Source organism: Taudactylus pleione, unplaced genomic scaffold (assembly GCF_031769625.1).
Source record: "Taudactylus pleione unplaced genomic scaffold, aTauple2 ptg000336l, whole genome shotgun sequence".
In the NCBI taxonomy this organism is placed as follows: Eukaryota; Metazoa; Chordata; class Amphibia; order Anura; family Myobatrachidae; genus Taudactylus; species Taudactylus pleione.
In genome coordinates, this window is record NW_028284737.1 from 5,688,178 (window position 1) to 5,708,015 (window position 19,838).

Here is a 19,838-nt window from a genome sequence, read left to right on the forward strand (position 1 = left end):
CGAAAAAAAATGGGCATGGTCACTTAAAAATGGGGCGTGTCAACATGACACCCCTTTATTTTCACGCTGAACATTCCTATCCATATGCACCTTAACCCCAGTAGTACCCCTTATACAGTGCCCCCAGTATGCAGTTGTGGTCCCTCTTATGCAGGCCCATAGTAGTGCCCCTTATACAGTATCCCCAGAAGTGGTCCCCCTTATACAGCCCCCAATTAGTTCCCCTTACTCAGTACCCCCAGTAGTGGCCCCCCCAAATGCAGTGCCCCACGTAGTGTTCCCCCTTATGCAGTGCCCCCAGTAGCAGTCCCCACAATGCAGTGCACCCAGTAGCGGTATCCCCTTATGCAGTGCCCTTTATATGGTGCCCCCAGTAGTAGTCCCCCCCCTATGCAGTGCCCTTTAGATAGTGCCCCCAGCAGTAGTCCCCCCCCATGCAGTTTTCCCAGTAGTGGTCCCCTTATGCAGGCACCCTGTAGTGATCCCCCCTATCCAGTGCCCCCTGTAGTGGCCCTTCCTATTATTGCCCCCAGTAGTGGTCCCCCGAGTGCAGTGCCTCTAGTAGTAGGCCCCTTTTATAATGCCCCCAGTGGTAGTTCCCCCCCAAGTAGTAGTCCCCAGTAGAGTAGCCCCCCCAGTAGAGGTCCTCCCAATGGCGCCCCCAGTAGTAGCCACCCCTCCCCCAGTAGAGGTCCCCCCAGTAGTAGCCACCCCCCTTCCCCGTTGTGCAGATAGGTTAAAAAAAAAAAAAAAAAATATATATATATATATATATATATATATACATACACATAAAAATATACTTACCTGAATCTCTGCTCCTGGTCCTGGTCCTGCTCGCGACGCCGCTCCCGCCCGGGCTGGCGCGCTCAGCATTATGGGACAGACGTCATGACGTCAGTCCCATTACCCACTGCAGGAGCCGGATGGAAGTCCGGCTCTTGCAGTGGGTGCTGCAGCAGTCAATGAGAGTCTATCTGACTCTCATTGGCTGCTGTTTAACACACGCATCGCCGCCAGCGATACGTGTGTTATGCACAGCCTGAGCCCGCCTCCTAGCGCTATTGGGCAAGCGCTCAGGGGGAGGGAACGGGCTCAGGTGTGAAGCACAGGACCGGCGCCGGTCCTGTGTAAATGTGTAGCGCTGACCGCACTCATTGCGGTCGGCGCTACACTGACTAACTAGGGCAGGCGGGCTGGTACCGTGGCTATCCAACGGCGCCCAGGGCACGCACCCCGCTCGCCCTGCCCTAGTTACGCCACTGCATATGGGTGCTCAAATTGTAATGGGACCCAGAAACGATGAAGTAGGAACCCATTTTTACCTAGTGAGGGGTCCCTGGGACCCACATTTTTTTTTGCTCAGCGCGATCACTGAATCAGTGTCCCTTCCCTCACCCACCCTGTAACCCCAAATCAGTATCCTAGCCCTCACCCCCTGTAACCCTCCATCAGTGTCACAGCCCCCACCCTCCCTGTATCTCCTAGTCAGTATCCCAGCCCTCACCCTCCCTGTAACTCCCTTCAGTGTCCCCATCCTCATCCCCCCTATAACTTCCAATCAGGGCACCACTGTCGGTTGTAATGAGACAAAAGGGAACTACTGTGTGGCATAATTTGGATTGGGGGTACTATTGTGTGGTCATGCCCCTTCCCAGTGAGCCAGCACCTGTTGTTTTTTTTCAGTGCTCGCCTTTAGTGCGCACCCTCAGCGCTTCTATTATGGGGAGCGGCACCAATGCTCTTTTTTGCGATGACAGCTTTTCGGGAAATAGATACTTTTCCCTGCCTACACTACCTTATCGCATCTGGAAACAGTGCTGCGCATGCGCTGTTACATCTGTAAAACCAGCGCATGCGCAGCACTGCCTACAGATGCTTTGAGTTTCGTACCCCCCCGATTTCTATGGAGATAATAGATCATGTGCTTCCCTGTTGTACTGTTGCTATAACATTTTCTCGCCTTCCTTTCCCTGTCTCAGCCTCTCTTCGATACCTCAAGAATGATGGCAAAATGAACTCTGTCATCTTTAACAACATTGAGCTAGCTGATGGGAAGCAGCACTCACTTCTACTGCACCTGAGTGGTCTGCACCGGGGGTCCAGCACTGCTGAGCTGTACCTGGACTGTATCCAAGTGGATGATATCAAAGATCTGCCCCGGCCATTGTCAGGAATAAATCTAAACACTGGACCTGTGCAGCTGAGGACTCTGCAGAAGAAAGCACAGGCATGTACACACATTTTATATTATACACGTGTTATCCTTCTTACTAACACCTAGCGGCATAGGTAAGGGAGAGCAAACATGGAAAAATAGGCTCCCCATGCCCAGGTGTTTCTCATGTGTTCCTTATATGGCCCATCAGAACCCCCCTCCCCAAATTGTATGTCCTGTTCTATACCCTCCCTCATCTGTATATACAATTTTGTGCCCCCACAGTATGTACTATTCTGTGCTGCTCCTCCTGTTCTGTCCACGCCCCTCATCCTCTGTAAGTACTGTTCTGTGGTGCTCACCCCACCCTGTGTATGCCCTGTTATCTGCTACCCCCACATCATCTGTATGTCCTGCTCTGTGCTACTCCCCCTTTGTGCTACACCCCACCTGTATGTCCAGTTCTGTGCTACCCACCCCATAATTTGTAAGTCCTGTTTTGTTCTGCCCCCTCCCCTCTTCTAGGGGTCCATTTACTAACCCTTAGATGGAGATAGAGTGAAATGAGATAAAGTACCAGCTAATCAGCTCCTAACTGCCATGTCACAGGCTATGTTTGAAAAATGACAGTTAGGAGCTGGTTGGTTGTCATTTTATCTCCATCCAAGGTTTAGTAAATAGACCCCCTATTCTCTAGTCGGCAGCGGCACACCGTCAGTACCTCTGGTCCACGAAGCTATCGGGAGCTCTGGATCTTGGTGCAGCGCAGGTATTGCATTGACAGTCGGTGCAGTAACTTGCAGTAATAAAAAAGTGCAGTGCACTTCTGACTGGCATAGGCGCTGAGTAGGCGCTGATTTTCAGCTGGGGGAATGGTCATTCCTCCTGCATCCTCCTTGCTACGTCACTGATAGTCACTGTAGAATTCTTCCTCTTGCGAGTGTTGTGTACTGACCAGTAGCTGTAGTCTTCTACCATCTACTCCCTCATAGCTCCTCATTCACAGTGTTCTTTTACTTACAGTACTATGATTACAAATTGCACATCATCAGCTTTCTAACCCCTCAGAGACATTAAGATCACATCTGCTTTTCAAATAGTCCTTGACAAAAATACTGATATATTTTGCAGAGGAACTCCAATTACATATATCTATATCAGTGAGCACCACACATTGCAAAACGATGTGTTCTGTATTATTATTATAGGACTTATTAATTGTAAAATAACACATGTATTGCCTGGCTTACTACTGACTGCATTGAATGTTAACTAGTACATTATTTTTCTTCTGCACAATATATAGTGTTGCCTATGGGCCTGATTCAGATATGTACGCTAATGCTATCCCTCCTGCGTTCCTGTACGCAACTGCTGTGCGAATATATGCCAGTGTTGCAGGGTTGTATTGAGACGCCCACCTGCAGCTTTGCAAATCCAAGCAAGAAAGACGCAGCATCGGTCACAGATCATTCGATTACCGCACTAGCCCTATTGCTAGTCAGAATGGCCGCGGGAACTGTGACGCCAGAGGCATTCTCACTGCCATCGGAATTGTAGATGCCGGCTGTGACCTGTGTTTTATGCCCCGCTCCCTGTTACATCCCACAAATGCTCCCTGATTGTCACACGCGAAGTAAAAAGTTGCAAGTGACTATGTTAATGTACCTTGATCCGTGCACAGTCCGATATAGACACATACGCAGTTTACCGATAATTGCTCCACTGCGTAAATATTGGCATTGCGTGCAAACCCCCCCCCCCCCCCCCACAGCCACCTACAGTACTTACCAAGTGAAAGTGGTGGTCCGGAGAATAGAAGCATCTCTTTACCGTGAGGGGAGAGCTTAGGGGAAGCCCAAGTGGCATATGCGCTGGAGGTGTGTCACAAGGATTGGACAAATTGGAGGTGTCACCCCCTTCCCGACCGACAATGCCCCATTTTTTTGGGAGCGCACACCCCTTCGGCGCGCACAGAGGCTCCCTGCCAGAATCCTTACAGCCCTGCCCTGCCCGAAGTCTATCGGGAACACGAGATACAGAAATACCTACAATCCTTGCAAATAATTATAAATGTTGAAATGCAAAAAAATTAAAAAAGAATAAAAAAATAAAAATATCAGTGTTAACATTTCGTAAGTGCTAACATTATTTCATAAAGAAATCCATTCATGCCTATAAGTATAGGACTGACGATTGCGCACATAAATCTAGATGATGAACAGTGTTTAATTTGTAAATAAAAGTTGAATAAAAAAACACATGACTTATTGGGGAGGTTATTAAAAAATCAAAACATTAAAAGCTGCAAGGCCAAAATAAGTGGGGAAACTCCATTCCTATGTGATCCAGCACAAATAAAGCCCTGGGTATAATAATGTGATGCTGAACTGTGACCAAGCTTCTTTGTCATTGCAGGATTCTATGGAGGAACTGAAGCTGGTGTTGGGAGGTTCTCTGACACAAGTAGCGTCAATACAAGACTGCTTCATGCAGCAGAGCGAACCTGGACAATATGCAGGTGGATTTCACTATATCTGATTGAAGTGGTAAAGCTGTTATCCTGTACTATCTTATAAAGATGACTAGGCACCCATTATAATGAAATACAACTGGTCAGTTGCTCTAAATGCAGAAATAAGAGTATCTGTTGCTTTAACACAGCTCCAAGAAGCTCCGTAACAATATGGTGCAGACTTATAGAATGCTTTCGTTCATACTAGGGATGGCCATTGGTTTTATCTGCTGACTCTGCTGCTCTACAGATGAGAAGCAGCGCAGATCGCCCCTCATCCAACAGTTGCCGCCAGTTCTACTTTATTAACCTGTAACTTCCTTGTGGCTCCTCCCAGATACATGCATATGTGCTCTCCCTAGATGGGCGAGGAAAGCTAAGTACACACCAAACAGATATATCTGCAGATGACAGTTGTTCATACAACAACCATCATCTGTCTTCTGGCCGCTGGCCCCGCAGGCCGAAGACGTGTCGCTCCCCTCTCCCCGCAGCTTCCGCTGCAAGTGAACGGCTGGTCGGGTTAGGCTGCGGGAAAGATGGGTTAGGGGTTAGGGTTAGCATACTTACCTAATCCTGTTGGGATTCTGGGCCTGATTCATAGCGCTCGCGAGCGGGTCGATGGTGGCCCAGTGCGCATGCGCACGACCGCATGCGCGAGACCCAGATAGCGACGGGCACTCCTTTGCTCCGGGTCTCGTACCAAAGGGAGCGTGCTGTTGATGTTGAGTGACAGCACACCCCCTTTGGTGGGCGGGCCGGGGGCATGGCTGCCCAGACGGAGGCGTTCCCATGTGAACGCCTACCGTCTGGGGCCGGCCCCACTGACATCACAAGTGATGTCAGTGGGAGAGCTTTCGGCTCTGTTAGAGCCGAAAGCTCTCTGGGGCTTGCAGCAACAAGACCCTACCACAAGGGTCTCGTCGCAAGCCAGATGGTCGCGATGGTCTTGACCATCGCGAACATCTTCCTGGCCGCTCGCTGTAGCTGTGGGTGGTCACCCACAGCTATGCGAGCGGCCAGGAGGCCGCTCTAAAAAACAAGAAGGCCGGCCCTGATTCAGAGCGAGTGCTCTGTCAGAGCGTCCGGCTCTGAATCAGGCCCTCTGACAGCTGGTATGCTGACTGCCGGGATCCTGTACCCAACCCTTTCAATTTGTACCCTCAGGGCTCAGGGGAAGCTTTGTATCTCCTAAGGCTACAGAAACATGGCACCTTTGGTGCCGCCCTGAATCTCATACCTCCCTATTAACCTCTTCATTCAATGAACATCAGGATTTTAATAACATAATTGGGCCAATCCCTGCATGAAGGAGTGTTTGACGAGTGCATTAAAACTTCAAGTTGGTCTCCCAAAATATTTAGGCATTCACTGAAAAAATAATGTCTAATGGTAAATACCATTTTACAGGTCAAACTAAGGAAAACACTATTCATTTAAATGTTTTAGGTGCAGGTATTGTTGATAAAATGAGCAACTGTTTCATTACCATTAACTCATATAGTTAATAAATGCTTTATATGCAGGTGATGTCAGCAGACAGCTCTTAGGTCAAATCTCACAGCTGAACCAATTGCTTGGAGAAGTCAGAGATGTTATGCGACAACAGGTAACTTGAATATATGACACCGATCTTATTTACCCAATTACTGTACCAGAATCTGTGGAGAATATGTTTGTTTCACCATAGTATCTGCTAATTTCTCCTCTCATGCACTGAAGAAAGTATAGCATATCATTTGGCCAGTGTACTTGAGATTTTGCCTAACTAAGAAATGACTAGTACTATATGATATTTCCCAGTGTTATTATAATTTGTTATATAATGTAAATTCCAGAAACGGTGTTGGTTTGGCCTAATAACGGTAGCCTTTTCTTCCTGAACTAGTTCTGAAAGCTGGATAGGTATCATTGAAGTAGAGGTTGGTTGGTGGAAGAGTCTGGTAGGTTCTCTAATTTGTTTAGGACAGAAATGGATTTGTGATAGACGGGTCAGGCAACAGCCTGCATCTGGGTAACCCTAATGTAACCTCCAGACAGTTGTCCCTCCACAGGCAGGATTAGTAACCATGAACGAGGTGCAACAGACATAGCAGCGTACAGTTACCAGTGATGAAATTATTGGGAGCCAGGGGTTCTAATGTGTATGAATTAAATTAGCTAGGTTCATTTTAGTCACGTATTTACATCTAACAACAGGTGGCTGTATAATTGATATATATTATCTCTTGACATGAGAGCTGAGATATTGTATTGTTGAAGCCATGGTCTCACGAGTGTACTCCCATCCCCACAAGTACTGATTTCACCTCACTTCATTATTGGCTACATATGGAGTACTAGGCAGTACTAGGAGTACTTCTCAGAGCATATTCCCACACTCACATTACACGAATCACATGCAGCATCCTATCCTGACTACACTTCAGACTCTCCACAGCTTCTCTCTCTGTGTTCTGGAGCTTCAACACCGGGGACATGCAGCAGGGTACTTCCTGTCAGACTGCAGAGTTTTGACTATAAAAATGATTAGAATAATACAAGTATCAACAGCATTAACAGCAATCACCCACCATACATCGGGCTTGGAGCCATTCAACAGATGGTTTCACTCTGCATCACCAAAACAATCGATAGTTGAAGGAATAGCACGCTTATACCTAAGCAGAAAAATTGGTAACCATCAAACCATTTAACTAGTCTGTCCTCCTTGCAACACACTCTTTAACACTCGGATTAGGTGAATGCTCCTATGGTGGCACAGTCTTCACCATACCCTAAGGGCATGACTTTCCCTCATGCCTCAAGTGAAGTTACACTAATGAACAATAGACTTCTGCCTGGCATATAAGTCCATGCTTGTCTGTGTGATAGCACTTTGGGGCTTATTAATATCCAGTGATAAGATAGAAAATCACCTATTTTATTTTGACTCTACCCAGAGTTGTAAAGACCATTTTCAAATAATAAAGCATATTTTTCATTAATTTTCTTCTGAATCCATGTTGAGGTCACAAAGCTAAATAGTCTTCCCCATGCTTTGCGAGACCTATTGAATCTTTCTGCTAGAGTAACTATTGGCAGTGACCAGGGGTGCCGAGGGGAAGGGGGGAGTGGACACTGATTACCAGGGTCCAGGCTTGCAGGAGGGGCCTGGCGGGGGCCCGGGTCTGCCGCCCTTCCCCCTCTTAGCCCTGTCAGTGTCAGCGGCACCCACCACTATTGCTGGGCTGCAGTGAGTACAGGGAGGCTGCTGCAGCCACTGAGCACAGCAGCAGTCTCCTCTGCCTGCACCTGATAGGAGGGGAGAGCAATCACACTGATAGGTGCCCCCCATCCCCACTGATCAGGTTCTTCCCTTCCTCACTGGGTCTGCCCCTGGTTGAGAGGCACAATGGCACATATATTGTTATTGGTTTTTTTTTAAAGGAGGCGTGGCAACACCTCCTTACATTAGGCCATGCCATCTTGCAAGTATCCGGGCCCAAATCAGGCTACCTACAGCCCTGGCTGTGACCCCTTTTTGTATAGGGGTTTTCACTCTTTTATAAGTGTAACTTCTGTGTGCACAGGAGAGTGCTAAGCAAACATTACTGAACACAAAGGTTGCAGGGGAAACAGTCGGGAAGCCGGCGGACGCAATGCCGACCACCAGCTTCTCGACTGCTAAATCCCGGCAAGGGTTAAATGAAAGGCGTCGAAATCTACCTACACCGGGAGACCGGCGCGGACAGCCACGGGGGGAAAGGGTTACGTTTAGGGCTCCCAGGGGGGGCACAGGGTTAGGCACCCCCCCGGGAGGTTAGGGTCAGGCTAGGGGAAGGGGGGGTTAGGGTTAGGCACCACCGGGGGGAGATTAGGGTTAGGCACCTCCCTGGGGGATTTAGGTTTAGGCGGCGACGAAGAGGGGATTAGGTTTAGGCACTTAGAGGGGGGATTAGGGTTAGGCACTTGGGGGGGGGAAGTTAGGGTTAGGCACCCCTAGGGGAGGATTAGGGTTAGGGGGTAGAATAGGTTAGTTTATACTTACCTTCCGACGTTCTGGATTCCCACCTGTGTCGGGCTGCCAATGCCGGGATTTGAACCTCCGGCCATGCAGCCGGTGGTAAATCATACCGAATCCGGTTGCAGTACAGCTGTTGTGTTATGGTGGGTACACACCTGAAAGATATATCTACAGATCGAGTGATCTGCAGATATATCTTTAGATGATGGTCGTTCATACACACTAAAGGCCATCATGTATCCGGCAGCCACGGGTCCCGCTGACAGGAATGCGGGTTGGGGGCGGGGCCGACCCCTTCCCCACGTCTGCTGCTGTGTGTGTACACACACTTTCCGATGGACAGATATGTCTGCAGACATATCTGTCCATTGGCTGTGCAGCACAGCCAATGCGATATGTCTGTGAACGACGCGGTTCACAGACACATCGTCTGTACACACTGGCCGACGGCCAACAGATATATTGGCTGATCAATTGATCAGCCAATATATCGGCCAGTGTGTACCCAGCATTATCCTATGTCTATAGAACAGGGCTGGGCCATAAGCAGCCCTCCAGCTGCCAAATAGCAAAACTGTGGCAGTGTATGCTAGGATCTTGGGGGATGCCCACTGCTGCTATAGAATGTCAGTATGTGCTGAGAAGCCATATGATCATGATGCTTTAGCTTGTATAAACATGCAATGAATAAAACAGTCTGCGACCACTTATCCCATCTGCTGACGTGATGCTGATTTGCTGAGACCGTACACCGCAAATTGCAGCTACGTTGTCTTTCATAAACTATGACCTATACTTTCATTTAGTTCTGGATAAATGTAAGATAGAAAAAAGATATTCAGCTGCATGGTCACTTTCCCAATTACATCATGCTAAATATCTGTGATTTTTTTTTGATGACTATGAAATGAAATGTATACATTACATACCTTATCAAAGCCATTTGCATATATTATATACTGTGATATAGTCGGGTAGGGGGTCCCTCTCCTGGGGTAGATGGACACCTCCTTACACACAGTAGCCAGGAAACAGCACACCAGTCCAGGGTTTTCATGCAAGCTGGTCGGAACCAGTTTTATTGTGCAATATAAACAACAAAATAAACAAAACATAAAAATAAATCCTAGCCCGTCTGGGCACTAACTAGACAGGTTATTCCCGCTCTACAAGTGGCAGGGCCTACTGCCTTACCACAAGCACAAACACAGCACTTTCAAATATCACAGTGTCTCTGAACAAACCTCAGTGTCTGTTCTCCCCAGGGTATGTGAAACACTGAACCAAAACCTTAAAACAGCTATATGAATCACTTGTAGGTGCAAATACTAATCAGCCTGCTATCAGACTGAAAGGCCCAACACCTGAAATGGCCTGTGGATGGAGCCCTCCCTTCTCTTCACACATCCACACCCCTAGGACCCATTATCCGGCTTTTACCAAAAGCCGACACTTCTGGTCTTGTTTGGCATAACAGACTTTTCCTGGGGTTTTTAAAACACATATGATAGGAATCTGGTACATACATATAAGCCATCCCAGACTTCTCCAGTGCTTCTATCACAATACATATAGGTTTTCTTGGGTCTTTAGCTCCAGCATGACTAAATAATATTGTATGTCATTGTATCCAGTACTCATTGGTGCTGATTCAGAGGTGCACGCAGGTTCGTTATGCAGATGGATCTTGTAATGTTTAGCACTGCACATGCTCAGTAGCCGAGCATATGCCACTACGAGTCGTATCCAACTCAGTTGGGTAACTGGGTGGTAATGGGGTGTTTGCAGTGGGCTAAGCTGAGCGAGGGTCTGTCATGGGCGTGCAGATGAAATTATGGTTTGTGTTTTGGACGGATCTCTTGCACCAGGTATAGGACCGTTGCGAGTGTGCGCTAATGATAATGACGCCTATGCCAACAAGCGGATGAATAGAGGCTGTACAACTGTGTGCATATGGAGGAATATATGCACTCGGTCCATGCTCGCAGTGCTAGTACTATTGCGGCCAACTTATGTGCAGCTCTGAATCAGGCGTATTTATGTTCTTTTTTTATTTTTTGTGCATAACATGGGAAAAGATGAACCATTTACAATTTTTCTTTCTGTTTGGTAGGTGAAGGAAACCATGTTTTTGAGGAACACTGTTTCAGAATGCCAGGCCTGTGGTTAGTACATTGTAACGCCTCATACCCCTCAGTTAGTGATCATAACCTCAATAAAGTCTACTTAACGTTTATTAATCTTACATTTCATCTTGTATGCTACTTACAGCCATCGCCTGGTATGCTACAGTAATTATTCCCTGTGCCTCATGTAGTAATAATAACTCACATCTCTAGTAATAGTTACACCCTTCATATTATTCATATTCCTCCTTATGTACTAGTCATATCCCTCTTCTCGTACAAAAGTCATACACGCATTTATCATCCTGTATAGCGATTATAATTATAACCCATCTTTATTACGGTGCATGCTAATCATTCTATACTAACTACTACCAGAGCAATTCAGTATTGGTACCGTGCAGTCCAGGCCGATCCAGCCAACCGCGCATGTGTGACCTGAATTCATGCATGCACAAAGCCGCAGGGCATGCAGTTTGGATCCCTGTCCGCAACCATGGATCTCCTTCCCATAGGAAGGAGCGGGGTCCTGGGAGCCAATACCATCTGAAGACAGCATTAGTTCACTCAGGCAAAACTACTAGGAGACCCCTTCAGGCCCCAAATAATGTATGGGCCCGCTACTAAAACCATACAGAAACTAGCATTTTCACATACGTAATAGGCTCATCATAACGGCCCCATATTCTGTACCAATACATCATGGTATTACTCATGCCTTTACTTTTATTTATGTTATTCAGTTTGGACAAACTAGTAAAATATCCAGTGAGAAAAATAGTTTATATATCATTTTCTAATTTAATATAATTTACCATATAATAAACATATGTATTTGATTTTTCTGTCCGCAAGTTTCCTCTAGGGAAGCATCTTAATTTCTCTTCTATTCCCATCTTTTAGATTGGTTTATGGCACCGATTCTCAAACTTAGTCCTCAGGACCCCAAACAGTGCATGTTTTCCAGTTCTCCTCACAGAATCACAAGTGAAATAATGATCTCAACCTGTGGATCTTTTAAAATGTGTCAGTGTGTAATGAATATACCTGTGCACCTGCTGGGTGACCTGAGAACCGAGTTTGGGGACCACTGGTTTATGGTGATTATCTACTGGGGCACAGTGTTTCTTTTCTGGTTATATAATACATGTGATGCCATATTAAGGGGGTGGGCTGCCAACACCAAGAAGAATAGGACGCTTTAAGCATAGTTACAGCTCTACTGGCTGCAGAGTGCCGTTCCAGGCACCCGAGCCAAGAGCAGGTGCTGTGGGGCAGAGATGGTGCTCTCCCCATAGCATACTTCCCAACATTTGTTAGGAGTCGGGACCTGCGCGCACCGAAGTCGCGCGTCCAAAAAGGGGCGTGGCCTAATCGTAAAGGGGGCATGGCCTGATGACACGCCCCTGTTTACATCACTAATGGGGCGTGCCCAGCATCTCCGAGATGCTGGGCAGCCCCCGGGCTTCCCCCCCGTACTCTGAATAGATGCTGTGCGCATGCGTCTATTCTAGCTCTGCATACACGCTGCTCTGCATAGCAGAGCAGCATGTATGCTTCCCCCAACTTCCCCCCACCGCGGGACACTGCTGCCCACGGGCAGTACAGCGGAACAGTCCCAGAAATACGGGACTGTCCCGCTAAATGCGGGACAGTTGGGAGGTATGCCATAGTCCTGAGCCCTTGGTGGTGGCACCGCTCTCATTCCCCTAGTAGCAGCCTTGTCCCTGAGGAATAGAGAAACAGTGCTATAAATAATGCCCCAGGGTTTACCAGCTGGAACTTTACAAATTGCTGGTTATACTAAAAGCCCACATACACGGTGCGATATAGCAGCCGATCCGACAGATTGGTACGATATCGCTGCTATATCGTACCGTGTGTGGGCATGATATCGATCAGTGCTCCCGTGGGGTCTTACATCGCAGCTCCAGATCTTACTGCATGTTCACTTGATCTGGGGATGGGATGTACGATCCCATGCATCGCTATGCGGGTGGCGGAGGGGCGGTTATGCAGGCATATCTGGTCGGTCGGGTAGCAGATTGCTCCGTGTGTGGGGAACGTCCCATATGTCGGCCGCCGGATCGGCCGCGTTGCAAGGTGCATATCGCTCCATGTATGGGGGCCTTAAGATCCTGTAATAAAGTATGGTGTGTGTATAGTGCAATTCCACCTACATCTATGAGGCCCCGTTGGACATGCTACAAATCTACAGTATGTGAGTCAGACACAGGGAGGTATATTTACTAAAGTGCGAGTTCATAGAAGTGGAGATGTTGCCCATAGCAAGTTAGCAACCAATCAGATTCTAGCTATTATCTTCTAGAAGGTGCTAGATAAGTGTTAAGTAGAATCTGATTAGTTGCTATACCCCAGGATATATAGAAGGGGGGTTGCCAAATATATGATTTAAAAAAAAAAAAAAAAAAGATAGAAAAGGACTTGCCACAATAATAATAGAATTAGAAAAGTACACTATGGGCCTGATTCAGACCCACTCGCGAGCGGCTGTCCGCTCGCAAGTGGGTCGATGTTATGGACTGAGCATGCGCACGACGGAGGGAGCTCCGTCGTGCGCATGCGCCAGACGCGACGAGCGAAGGAAAGTCCTTCGCTCGTTGTGTCCGATCAAAGGGGGCGTGCTGTCAATGTTGATTGACAGCACGCCCCCTTTGGTGGGCGTGCCGGGGGCGTGCCTCCCTGACGGGGGCGTTCCCACGGGAACGCCTCCCGTCAGAAGCCGGCCCACTGACATCACTAGTGATGTCAGTGGGAGTGATTTTGGCTCTGATAGAGCCAAAATCACTCCGGAGCTTGCGGTTGAAAACCTCAACCGCAGGCTCCGGCTCGCAAATTCGATGGTCGCGATGGTCTCGACCATCGCGACCATCACAATGCACGCTCGTATAGCCTGTGGGTGGTGACCCACAGCTATACGAGCGTCCGGGAGGACGCTCCATGAAAATGGAGCCCGGCCCTCATTCAGAGCGTGCGCTCTGCTCAGAGCGTACGGCTCTGAATGAGGGCCTATATTTGCATGTAATAATTGTTAAATAAAAAGTAAAAGAGTGAGGCATAACGTAAATAATAATCTCCCTCACATTATCCAATTAATATATTGAAATAATACAATTGTGTTATATAGTTACTCATGCACTGTCTCACATCACTCTCACATAATGAAACCACTGTGGAATAGAAGTTAAACAATTGCACAGATCACTATGGCAATCACTATGATCTGTGTCGGCTTCATAAACCTTCTATCGGATGAGGTGTTGTCATGTGTGCAAACCACTTATCATACTAACATAAAATAAAGACACTGAGACGTGGATTTGGCAGATAACTTGATGGCGATTTATTGGAGCAATAATAATTATTATTTATTTAAGGATGTATGGTGGCAAAGAAAGGACGGCCAGAAATCAGCCAGATCTGCTATGCCCACACACAAACAACAAAAGGCATAGCAGGCGTAGATCGCCCAGAGTGCATACACATAACCATGTAACTCATATCATCAACAAAAGGTAACGCTCACCCCCATCTTGACTTCCCACCCGTTTAGGTGGTGATACTGCCCCCCGTTAGGTTGGTACAGCCAACTACCAGTCAACGAAGGGAGCGCCCTTAAATCATAATTGCACCCGGACTGGCGACCTGCCGTTCTTTCCCGCCACCCAAAACCAAACCCACAACATACCAAAATTTATAGGGGAGGGAGGGTGGGGAATCTGGAACAAAGAGGCTTTGGCCCACACTTTTATCCCACTATATAATGTTCCTGTTACAAACCCGCCCCTGCTTGCCATAGGCTAACTCCCACAAGTAATTTGCATACATGCCTGCCCCCATCCTAGAGGTTTAAAACACCTCTTTTCTTATGCAATCTTTCGGTTTCTCTAAACCTTCTATTGGATGAGGTGTTGTCATGTGTGCAAACCACTTATCATACTAACATAAAATAAAGACACTGAGACGTGGATTTGGCAGATAACTTGATGGCGATTTATTGGAGCAATAATAATTATTATTTATTTAAGGATGTATGGTGGCAAAGAAAGGACGGCCAGAAATCAGCCAGATCTGCTATGCCCACACACAAACAACAAAAGGCATAGCAGGCGTAGATCGCCCAGAGTGCATACACATAACCATGTAACTCATATCATCAACAAAAGGTAACGCTCACCCCCATCTTGACTTCCCACCCGTTTAGGTGGTGATACTGCCCCCCGTTAGGTTGGTACAGCCAACTACCAGTCAACGAAGGGAGCGCCCTTAAATCATAATTGCACCCGGACTGGCGACCTGCCGTTCTTTCCCGCCACAGCAAGGTTCAGCTTATAGAACCGCCGCACCGCCACCATACCAAGTACTACCCCAATAACGCCAACTCCTCAAAAAGATCCCCAATAAACAATGACACACCCTCCTCTGTTAAATGAACTCCATCAGGTCTATACATATAACTAAATCGAAATTGAATGTTATTATGGTAAATGAAACGGCCATAATGGCCATCACAAATTTGGCAACTGCGAAATTAAGTTTCTTCCTAGCTTCGTCATTAGCAGGAAAACTCCTAACCCCACGCCAGACCTGTCGAGGTACAATGCAAGACCAAATTAATTTACACAAGGGCCAGGCCGATAGCACCCTCGCCAAATCGTTGACAATATCAACTCGTAATTCTACAGTGGACCTCTGCCCTAAGTCGTTGCCTCCTAAATAAGCCACCAAAATACGTGGCCTACCAAAAAGCCTTGCATACTCTAACAGTTTAGGACAAAAGGAATGCCATCTCATACCTCTGGAACCTATCCAACGGACCCTAGCTGAATATTCAAAAATTGGAGCTTGATCTGAACTCAAACCTAGCAGCCCAGAAAATATATGAGTGGCCTATAACCCAAATGTCCTGCGTGTCAAAGAGCAATCCTAAAGGTGGAGGAAAGCAGTAAATAAAAAATTAGTAATTGTCATAAAACAATAAAATTTTATGGTGTATTAGTGGGATCTGATAGAACATAAGTGAGTATCTGCCAAAAAGAAAAATTTTCTATTGGTCGCCGACTTTACTATTTGAAGTGGCTGAGACAAACAGAAGACACAAAGGGGAAGAATGGGTGGGGGGGAATTGGGAAAAAACAGGTGAACTCGGCAAGAGGTAAAATAAAAACCTGCTGAGGGATGGACTATGGCCTAATTAAATGATTGAGAATAGCCGAATTGAATCCGTCAGTTCAGGTAAAAATTGTAAAATCCCTCAAGACTCCCATTGCCAGCAATGGCGAGTAGCTAATCCCGAGTAGGACGGACAGGGGTAACAGACAAGGCAGGACAGTACATGAGACAAGACAAAAACCAGGCAAGCATAAAATATAAACGTAACCGGAACAGACTGTGAAATGACTTTAAACAAAGGGCCTTCATGCCTAGGTCGAATGTAACCTTTATAACTATCCGATTTCCAATGTCCTAGGGCCTTAATTTCTGATGCCGAGAAACCCGCAGCTGCCGCCGAAGTTGCGGCTCCGATCAGAAACGAGTGTGTACCAAAATCTTGAGGCGGGAGGCCTAAAACTGATACACACCTCTTCAAAAACCAACCAAACTGGTATTTGGTAAGCGGAGTCCTGTCCATATGCATGAGTCATGAACCAGGAACATCCGGCCGCAATAACTCATACCGCATAGCTAGTGCCACGGGGCAGATCTGTTCGTCCCTAGATGGACCCAACGAGATCCACCTACCCCCACCAGTCTGGTCGGTCTTCGACTGCCGAATCCTACAGAGAACAGACCTCTCACTGACCAGGATATCCGAGAGGAGCATGGCGGCATCAACCCATTTGGATGATGCCACCAGCTCCGATACCCTCAAGGTGCCGTGAAAAGCCTCCGAAAACACCACTTGAATCAGGACCGCCTCATACGCAGTAAGAGCCACTCCGAGAACCGCCCCTAATACTGCCGGAAGCAGATGAGCGTCCACAGGTCTCCTACGGTCAGCTACTGGCCGGGAGACCCGTGCCAAACCCTTTAAAGCCTTCACTATCAGAAAACTTTTAGTAAAGTCAGGTTGGCCCTTCAATTTACAATAAAATGCAATGCCCCCCAAAGAGCGCGCAACAGAAGCCCTGGATCTGCCAGCCAAACGGAGACTCCAAATAAAAGAAAGCATCGAACGATGCTGACTCTTACCTGCCTGTTTGCTGCTACGGGAATAATCTTCCCATTCATTCCATGCCTGCCGATATGCTCGCAACGTGGAGGGGGCTAAAGACTGTTCTGCTTAGCCCTCCATGCCGGCTCGATCACCTGCCAAACATAAGAGGGGCAAAGCACAACGTCAGCACCAGGGGCCACAGATCGGGACCTAGCCCACTGGAAACGTGATAACGCATCGTCTATCTCATTCTCCACCCCAGGAATGTGTCTTGCCTTAAACATGATGTTACAGCGCAAACATGTGAGCACAGCTGCGCTAGCAAGCGCAAAACCAGCAGGGAAGCCGCATGTTGCTGATTGTATCGCATGGACCATGCCCAGGTTGTCACACCTGATAATGATGCTGCGATTGCGTAACCATTCCCCCCAGATTTCCAAGGAAACCATTATGGGAAAGAGTTTGAGAAGGAGTAAGTCCTTAGTCAAACCCTTTCCCACCCATTCTTCCAGCCAACGGCCAACGCACCAGGAGCCATCAAGGTAACATCCGAACCCCGTGGTGCCTGCTGCGTCGGTGAACAGCTGCAGCTGCAAATTGTCAGCGGCTGGAGACATCCACAACCGAACGCCATTAAAATCCCGAAGAAACGAGACCCAGACAGAGAGGTCCTGCTTAATCTCTGAGGATAAACGTAGCAAATGTCTCGGTTAGTGACACCAGCCGTGGCCCTTTCCAATTTACGTGAAAAAGCTCTGCCCATTGGAATTACTTTACAGGCCCAGGAGGGATTGCGCCTGCCGCAGGGTAATTCTACTGGAAGCCGTGCATTCCGCTATGGCATTACTTGACAGGCTTATCGAGAGGAATGCGACAAGAACCCACCGAGGTACAGATCTCGATACCCAGGAATGACAAGGGGAAGGGCCCTCCGTTTTGTCCACAGCAACGGGAACTCCAAATGAAAAAACAGCGCTCGTAAAGAAAACAAAAGATAACTGCATCTGCCTGAACCGGAAGGGCCGACACACAGAAAGTCATCGAGATAGTGGGCTATTCCATGACTACCGCAAAAATTAAATAAATAAATTCCGCGCACCAGTGTAGGAAGGTGCTAAAATGCTCGAAAAACGCACAGGACACAGAACACCCCATAGGCAAGCATTTGTCTATGCAATATCCGTTGTCCAAGCTAAAAACCCATAAACTGGAATGACTCTGGGTGCAAAGGAAGTAGACGAAAAGCTGACTCAACATCTATCTTAGCCATCAGTGCGCCCGGACCATAACACCTAATGACGTCCAAAGCATCGTCAAAAGACTGGTACACCACCGAGGAAACCTCAACTGGTATGGCATAATTTACTGACGAGCCTGGCGGATAAGACAGATGTTGCATGAGCCCTTATTTTCCTGGAATTTTCTTGGGAACCACTCCCACCGGGGAATTCACAAGATCCCTAATGGGGGTTCTGCAAAAGGCCCAGCAATGCGCCTGCGCTAACCTCGCCAGCCACTTTTTCCCTAAGAATGTGAGGCAATTCAAAGGCAGACTTCAAATTTCTAGGCGGATATGTGTCGACATCCCTGCAAATAGGTAAACGAAAACCAAAACTGAAGCCTTTTAACGAAAATTCTGCGTCCTGCAGAACCGGGTACCAACTCAACCATTTTGCTATCGCTGTGACACGGACAGGGGATGGAACTTTACTTAGCACTTGTGCCTTTTGCTGGCTGTGCAGGCTGCTGCTGGGCACCCCCCTTGAAACACTTGGCAACTGGGTGATTGCCACCACATCGCAAGCAGAGGTGACGAAAACGACATTTTAATGTGGAATTATTAAAGGCGAAGCATTTTCCCCAGACGCCTGCTGTTAGCCCTGACGAACTGAACTAGCTGCTTTGCACGCGTTGTACCCCTCATAGGCAGGACGCGAAGGCTGCGTGACCTCCAGCAATGTATATTTGTCGAAGTAGGAGCATAGCTGAGAATGGAGCTTCCCGGTGATAGCTGCTTGGGGCAGTGATTGCAATAATAAGCTGTGCACCCTGTAGAAATTCACTGTAGCACATGTATTCTGTCTATTTTGTAAGTTAAATGCTCAGAATACAGTATATAATACAATCTCCTCTATTGGCTGATAATAATGATTCAAAGGAGATAAAAGCTAGATCTTAGGTGCTATAGATAAATAAAGCAGAGTCAAAGCCATTACCCCTTACTGTCATATAACGCATCACTAAAGCATTCTATTCCCCCAATGATACCTCAATGCCCAGCATAATACTGACACTGTTTGCTGCAACTGTTTTCTACCATTAAGAGGGCATAATCAGCACTTAGACCATCTATAAAATACATCATACGAATGTACTGAATGATATAATTCTGGCATATACAGGACCAGCAAACACAGTAAGCAATTATATGTAGAAGTAGGGCCATCCTGTCTGAGCTGAATCTTTTTATTTCATGTGCCGGCTCCTTTACAGATCATATGAGCAAGTTGGGGAATCTGGGAGAGGGCAGAAAAAGAAACCATGCACTGTCCTGGACACAGATGCACAGATTGGTCCCCCTATGTACTGGATGGTGTATTATCCAGTATTAATAATTGATCCAATAGGTGATCCATATCAGTGCACCCCGTACAGTGCATGTTTTCCAGATCTAGTTGGTGCACAACAATATTCATTACTGGCTTTTTAACTTTTTCTACTGGCTGACACATTTAAAAGATCAACAGGGACTGTAGTGCTAGTTATTTCATTTGTGACACTGAGGGGATCCTAAAAAACATGCAACTTTAGTATTATATGCTATTTCTATTGTAGTCATCATGGTGTGGGCTGAG

The 19,838-nt window shown here is 47.2% G+C and overlaps 1 protein-coding gene across 1 annotated transcript in view; it reads left to right on the plus strand.

Annotated features, from left to right (window-relative positions):
• Positions 1 to 19,838, plus strand: part of THBS4 (thrombospondin 4) — a 99,738-nt gene that overhangs the window by 19,378 nt on the left and 60,522 nt on the right. Inside the window, exons 3-6 of the mRNA XM_088443928.1 lie at positions 1,983 to 2,230; positions 4,577 to 4,679; positions 6,200 to 6,282; positions 10,793 to 10,844. Coding sequence (XP_088300054.1) covers positions 1,983 to 2,230; positions 4,577 to 4,679; positions 6,200 to 6,282; positions 10,793 to 10,844 — 486 coding nt within the window. The remainder of the gene's footprint in view (positions 1 to 1,982; positions 2,231 to 4,576; positions 4,680 to 6,199; positions 6,283 to 10,792; positions 10,845 to 19,838) is intronic.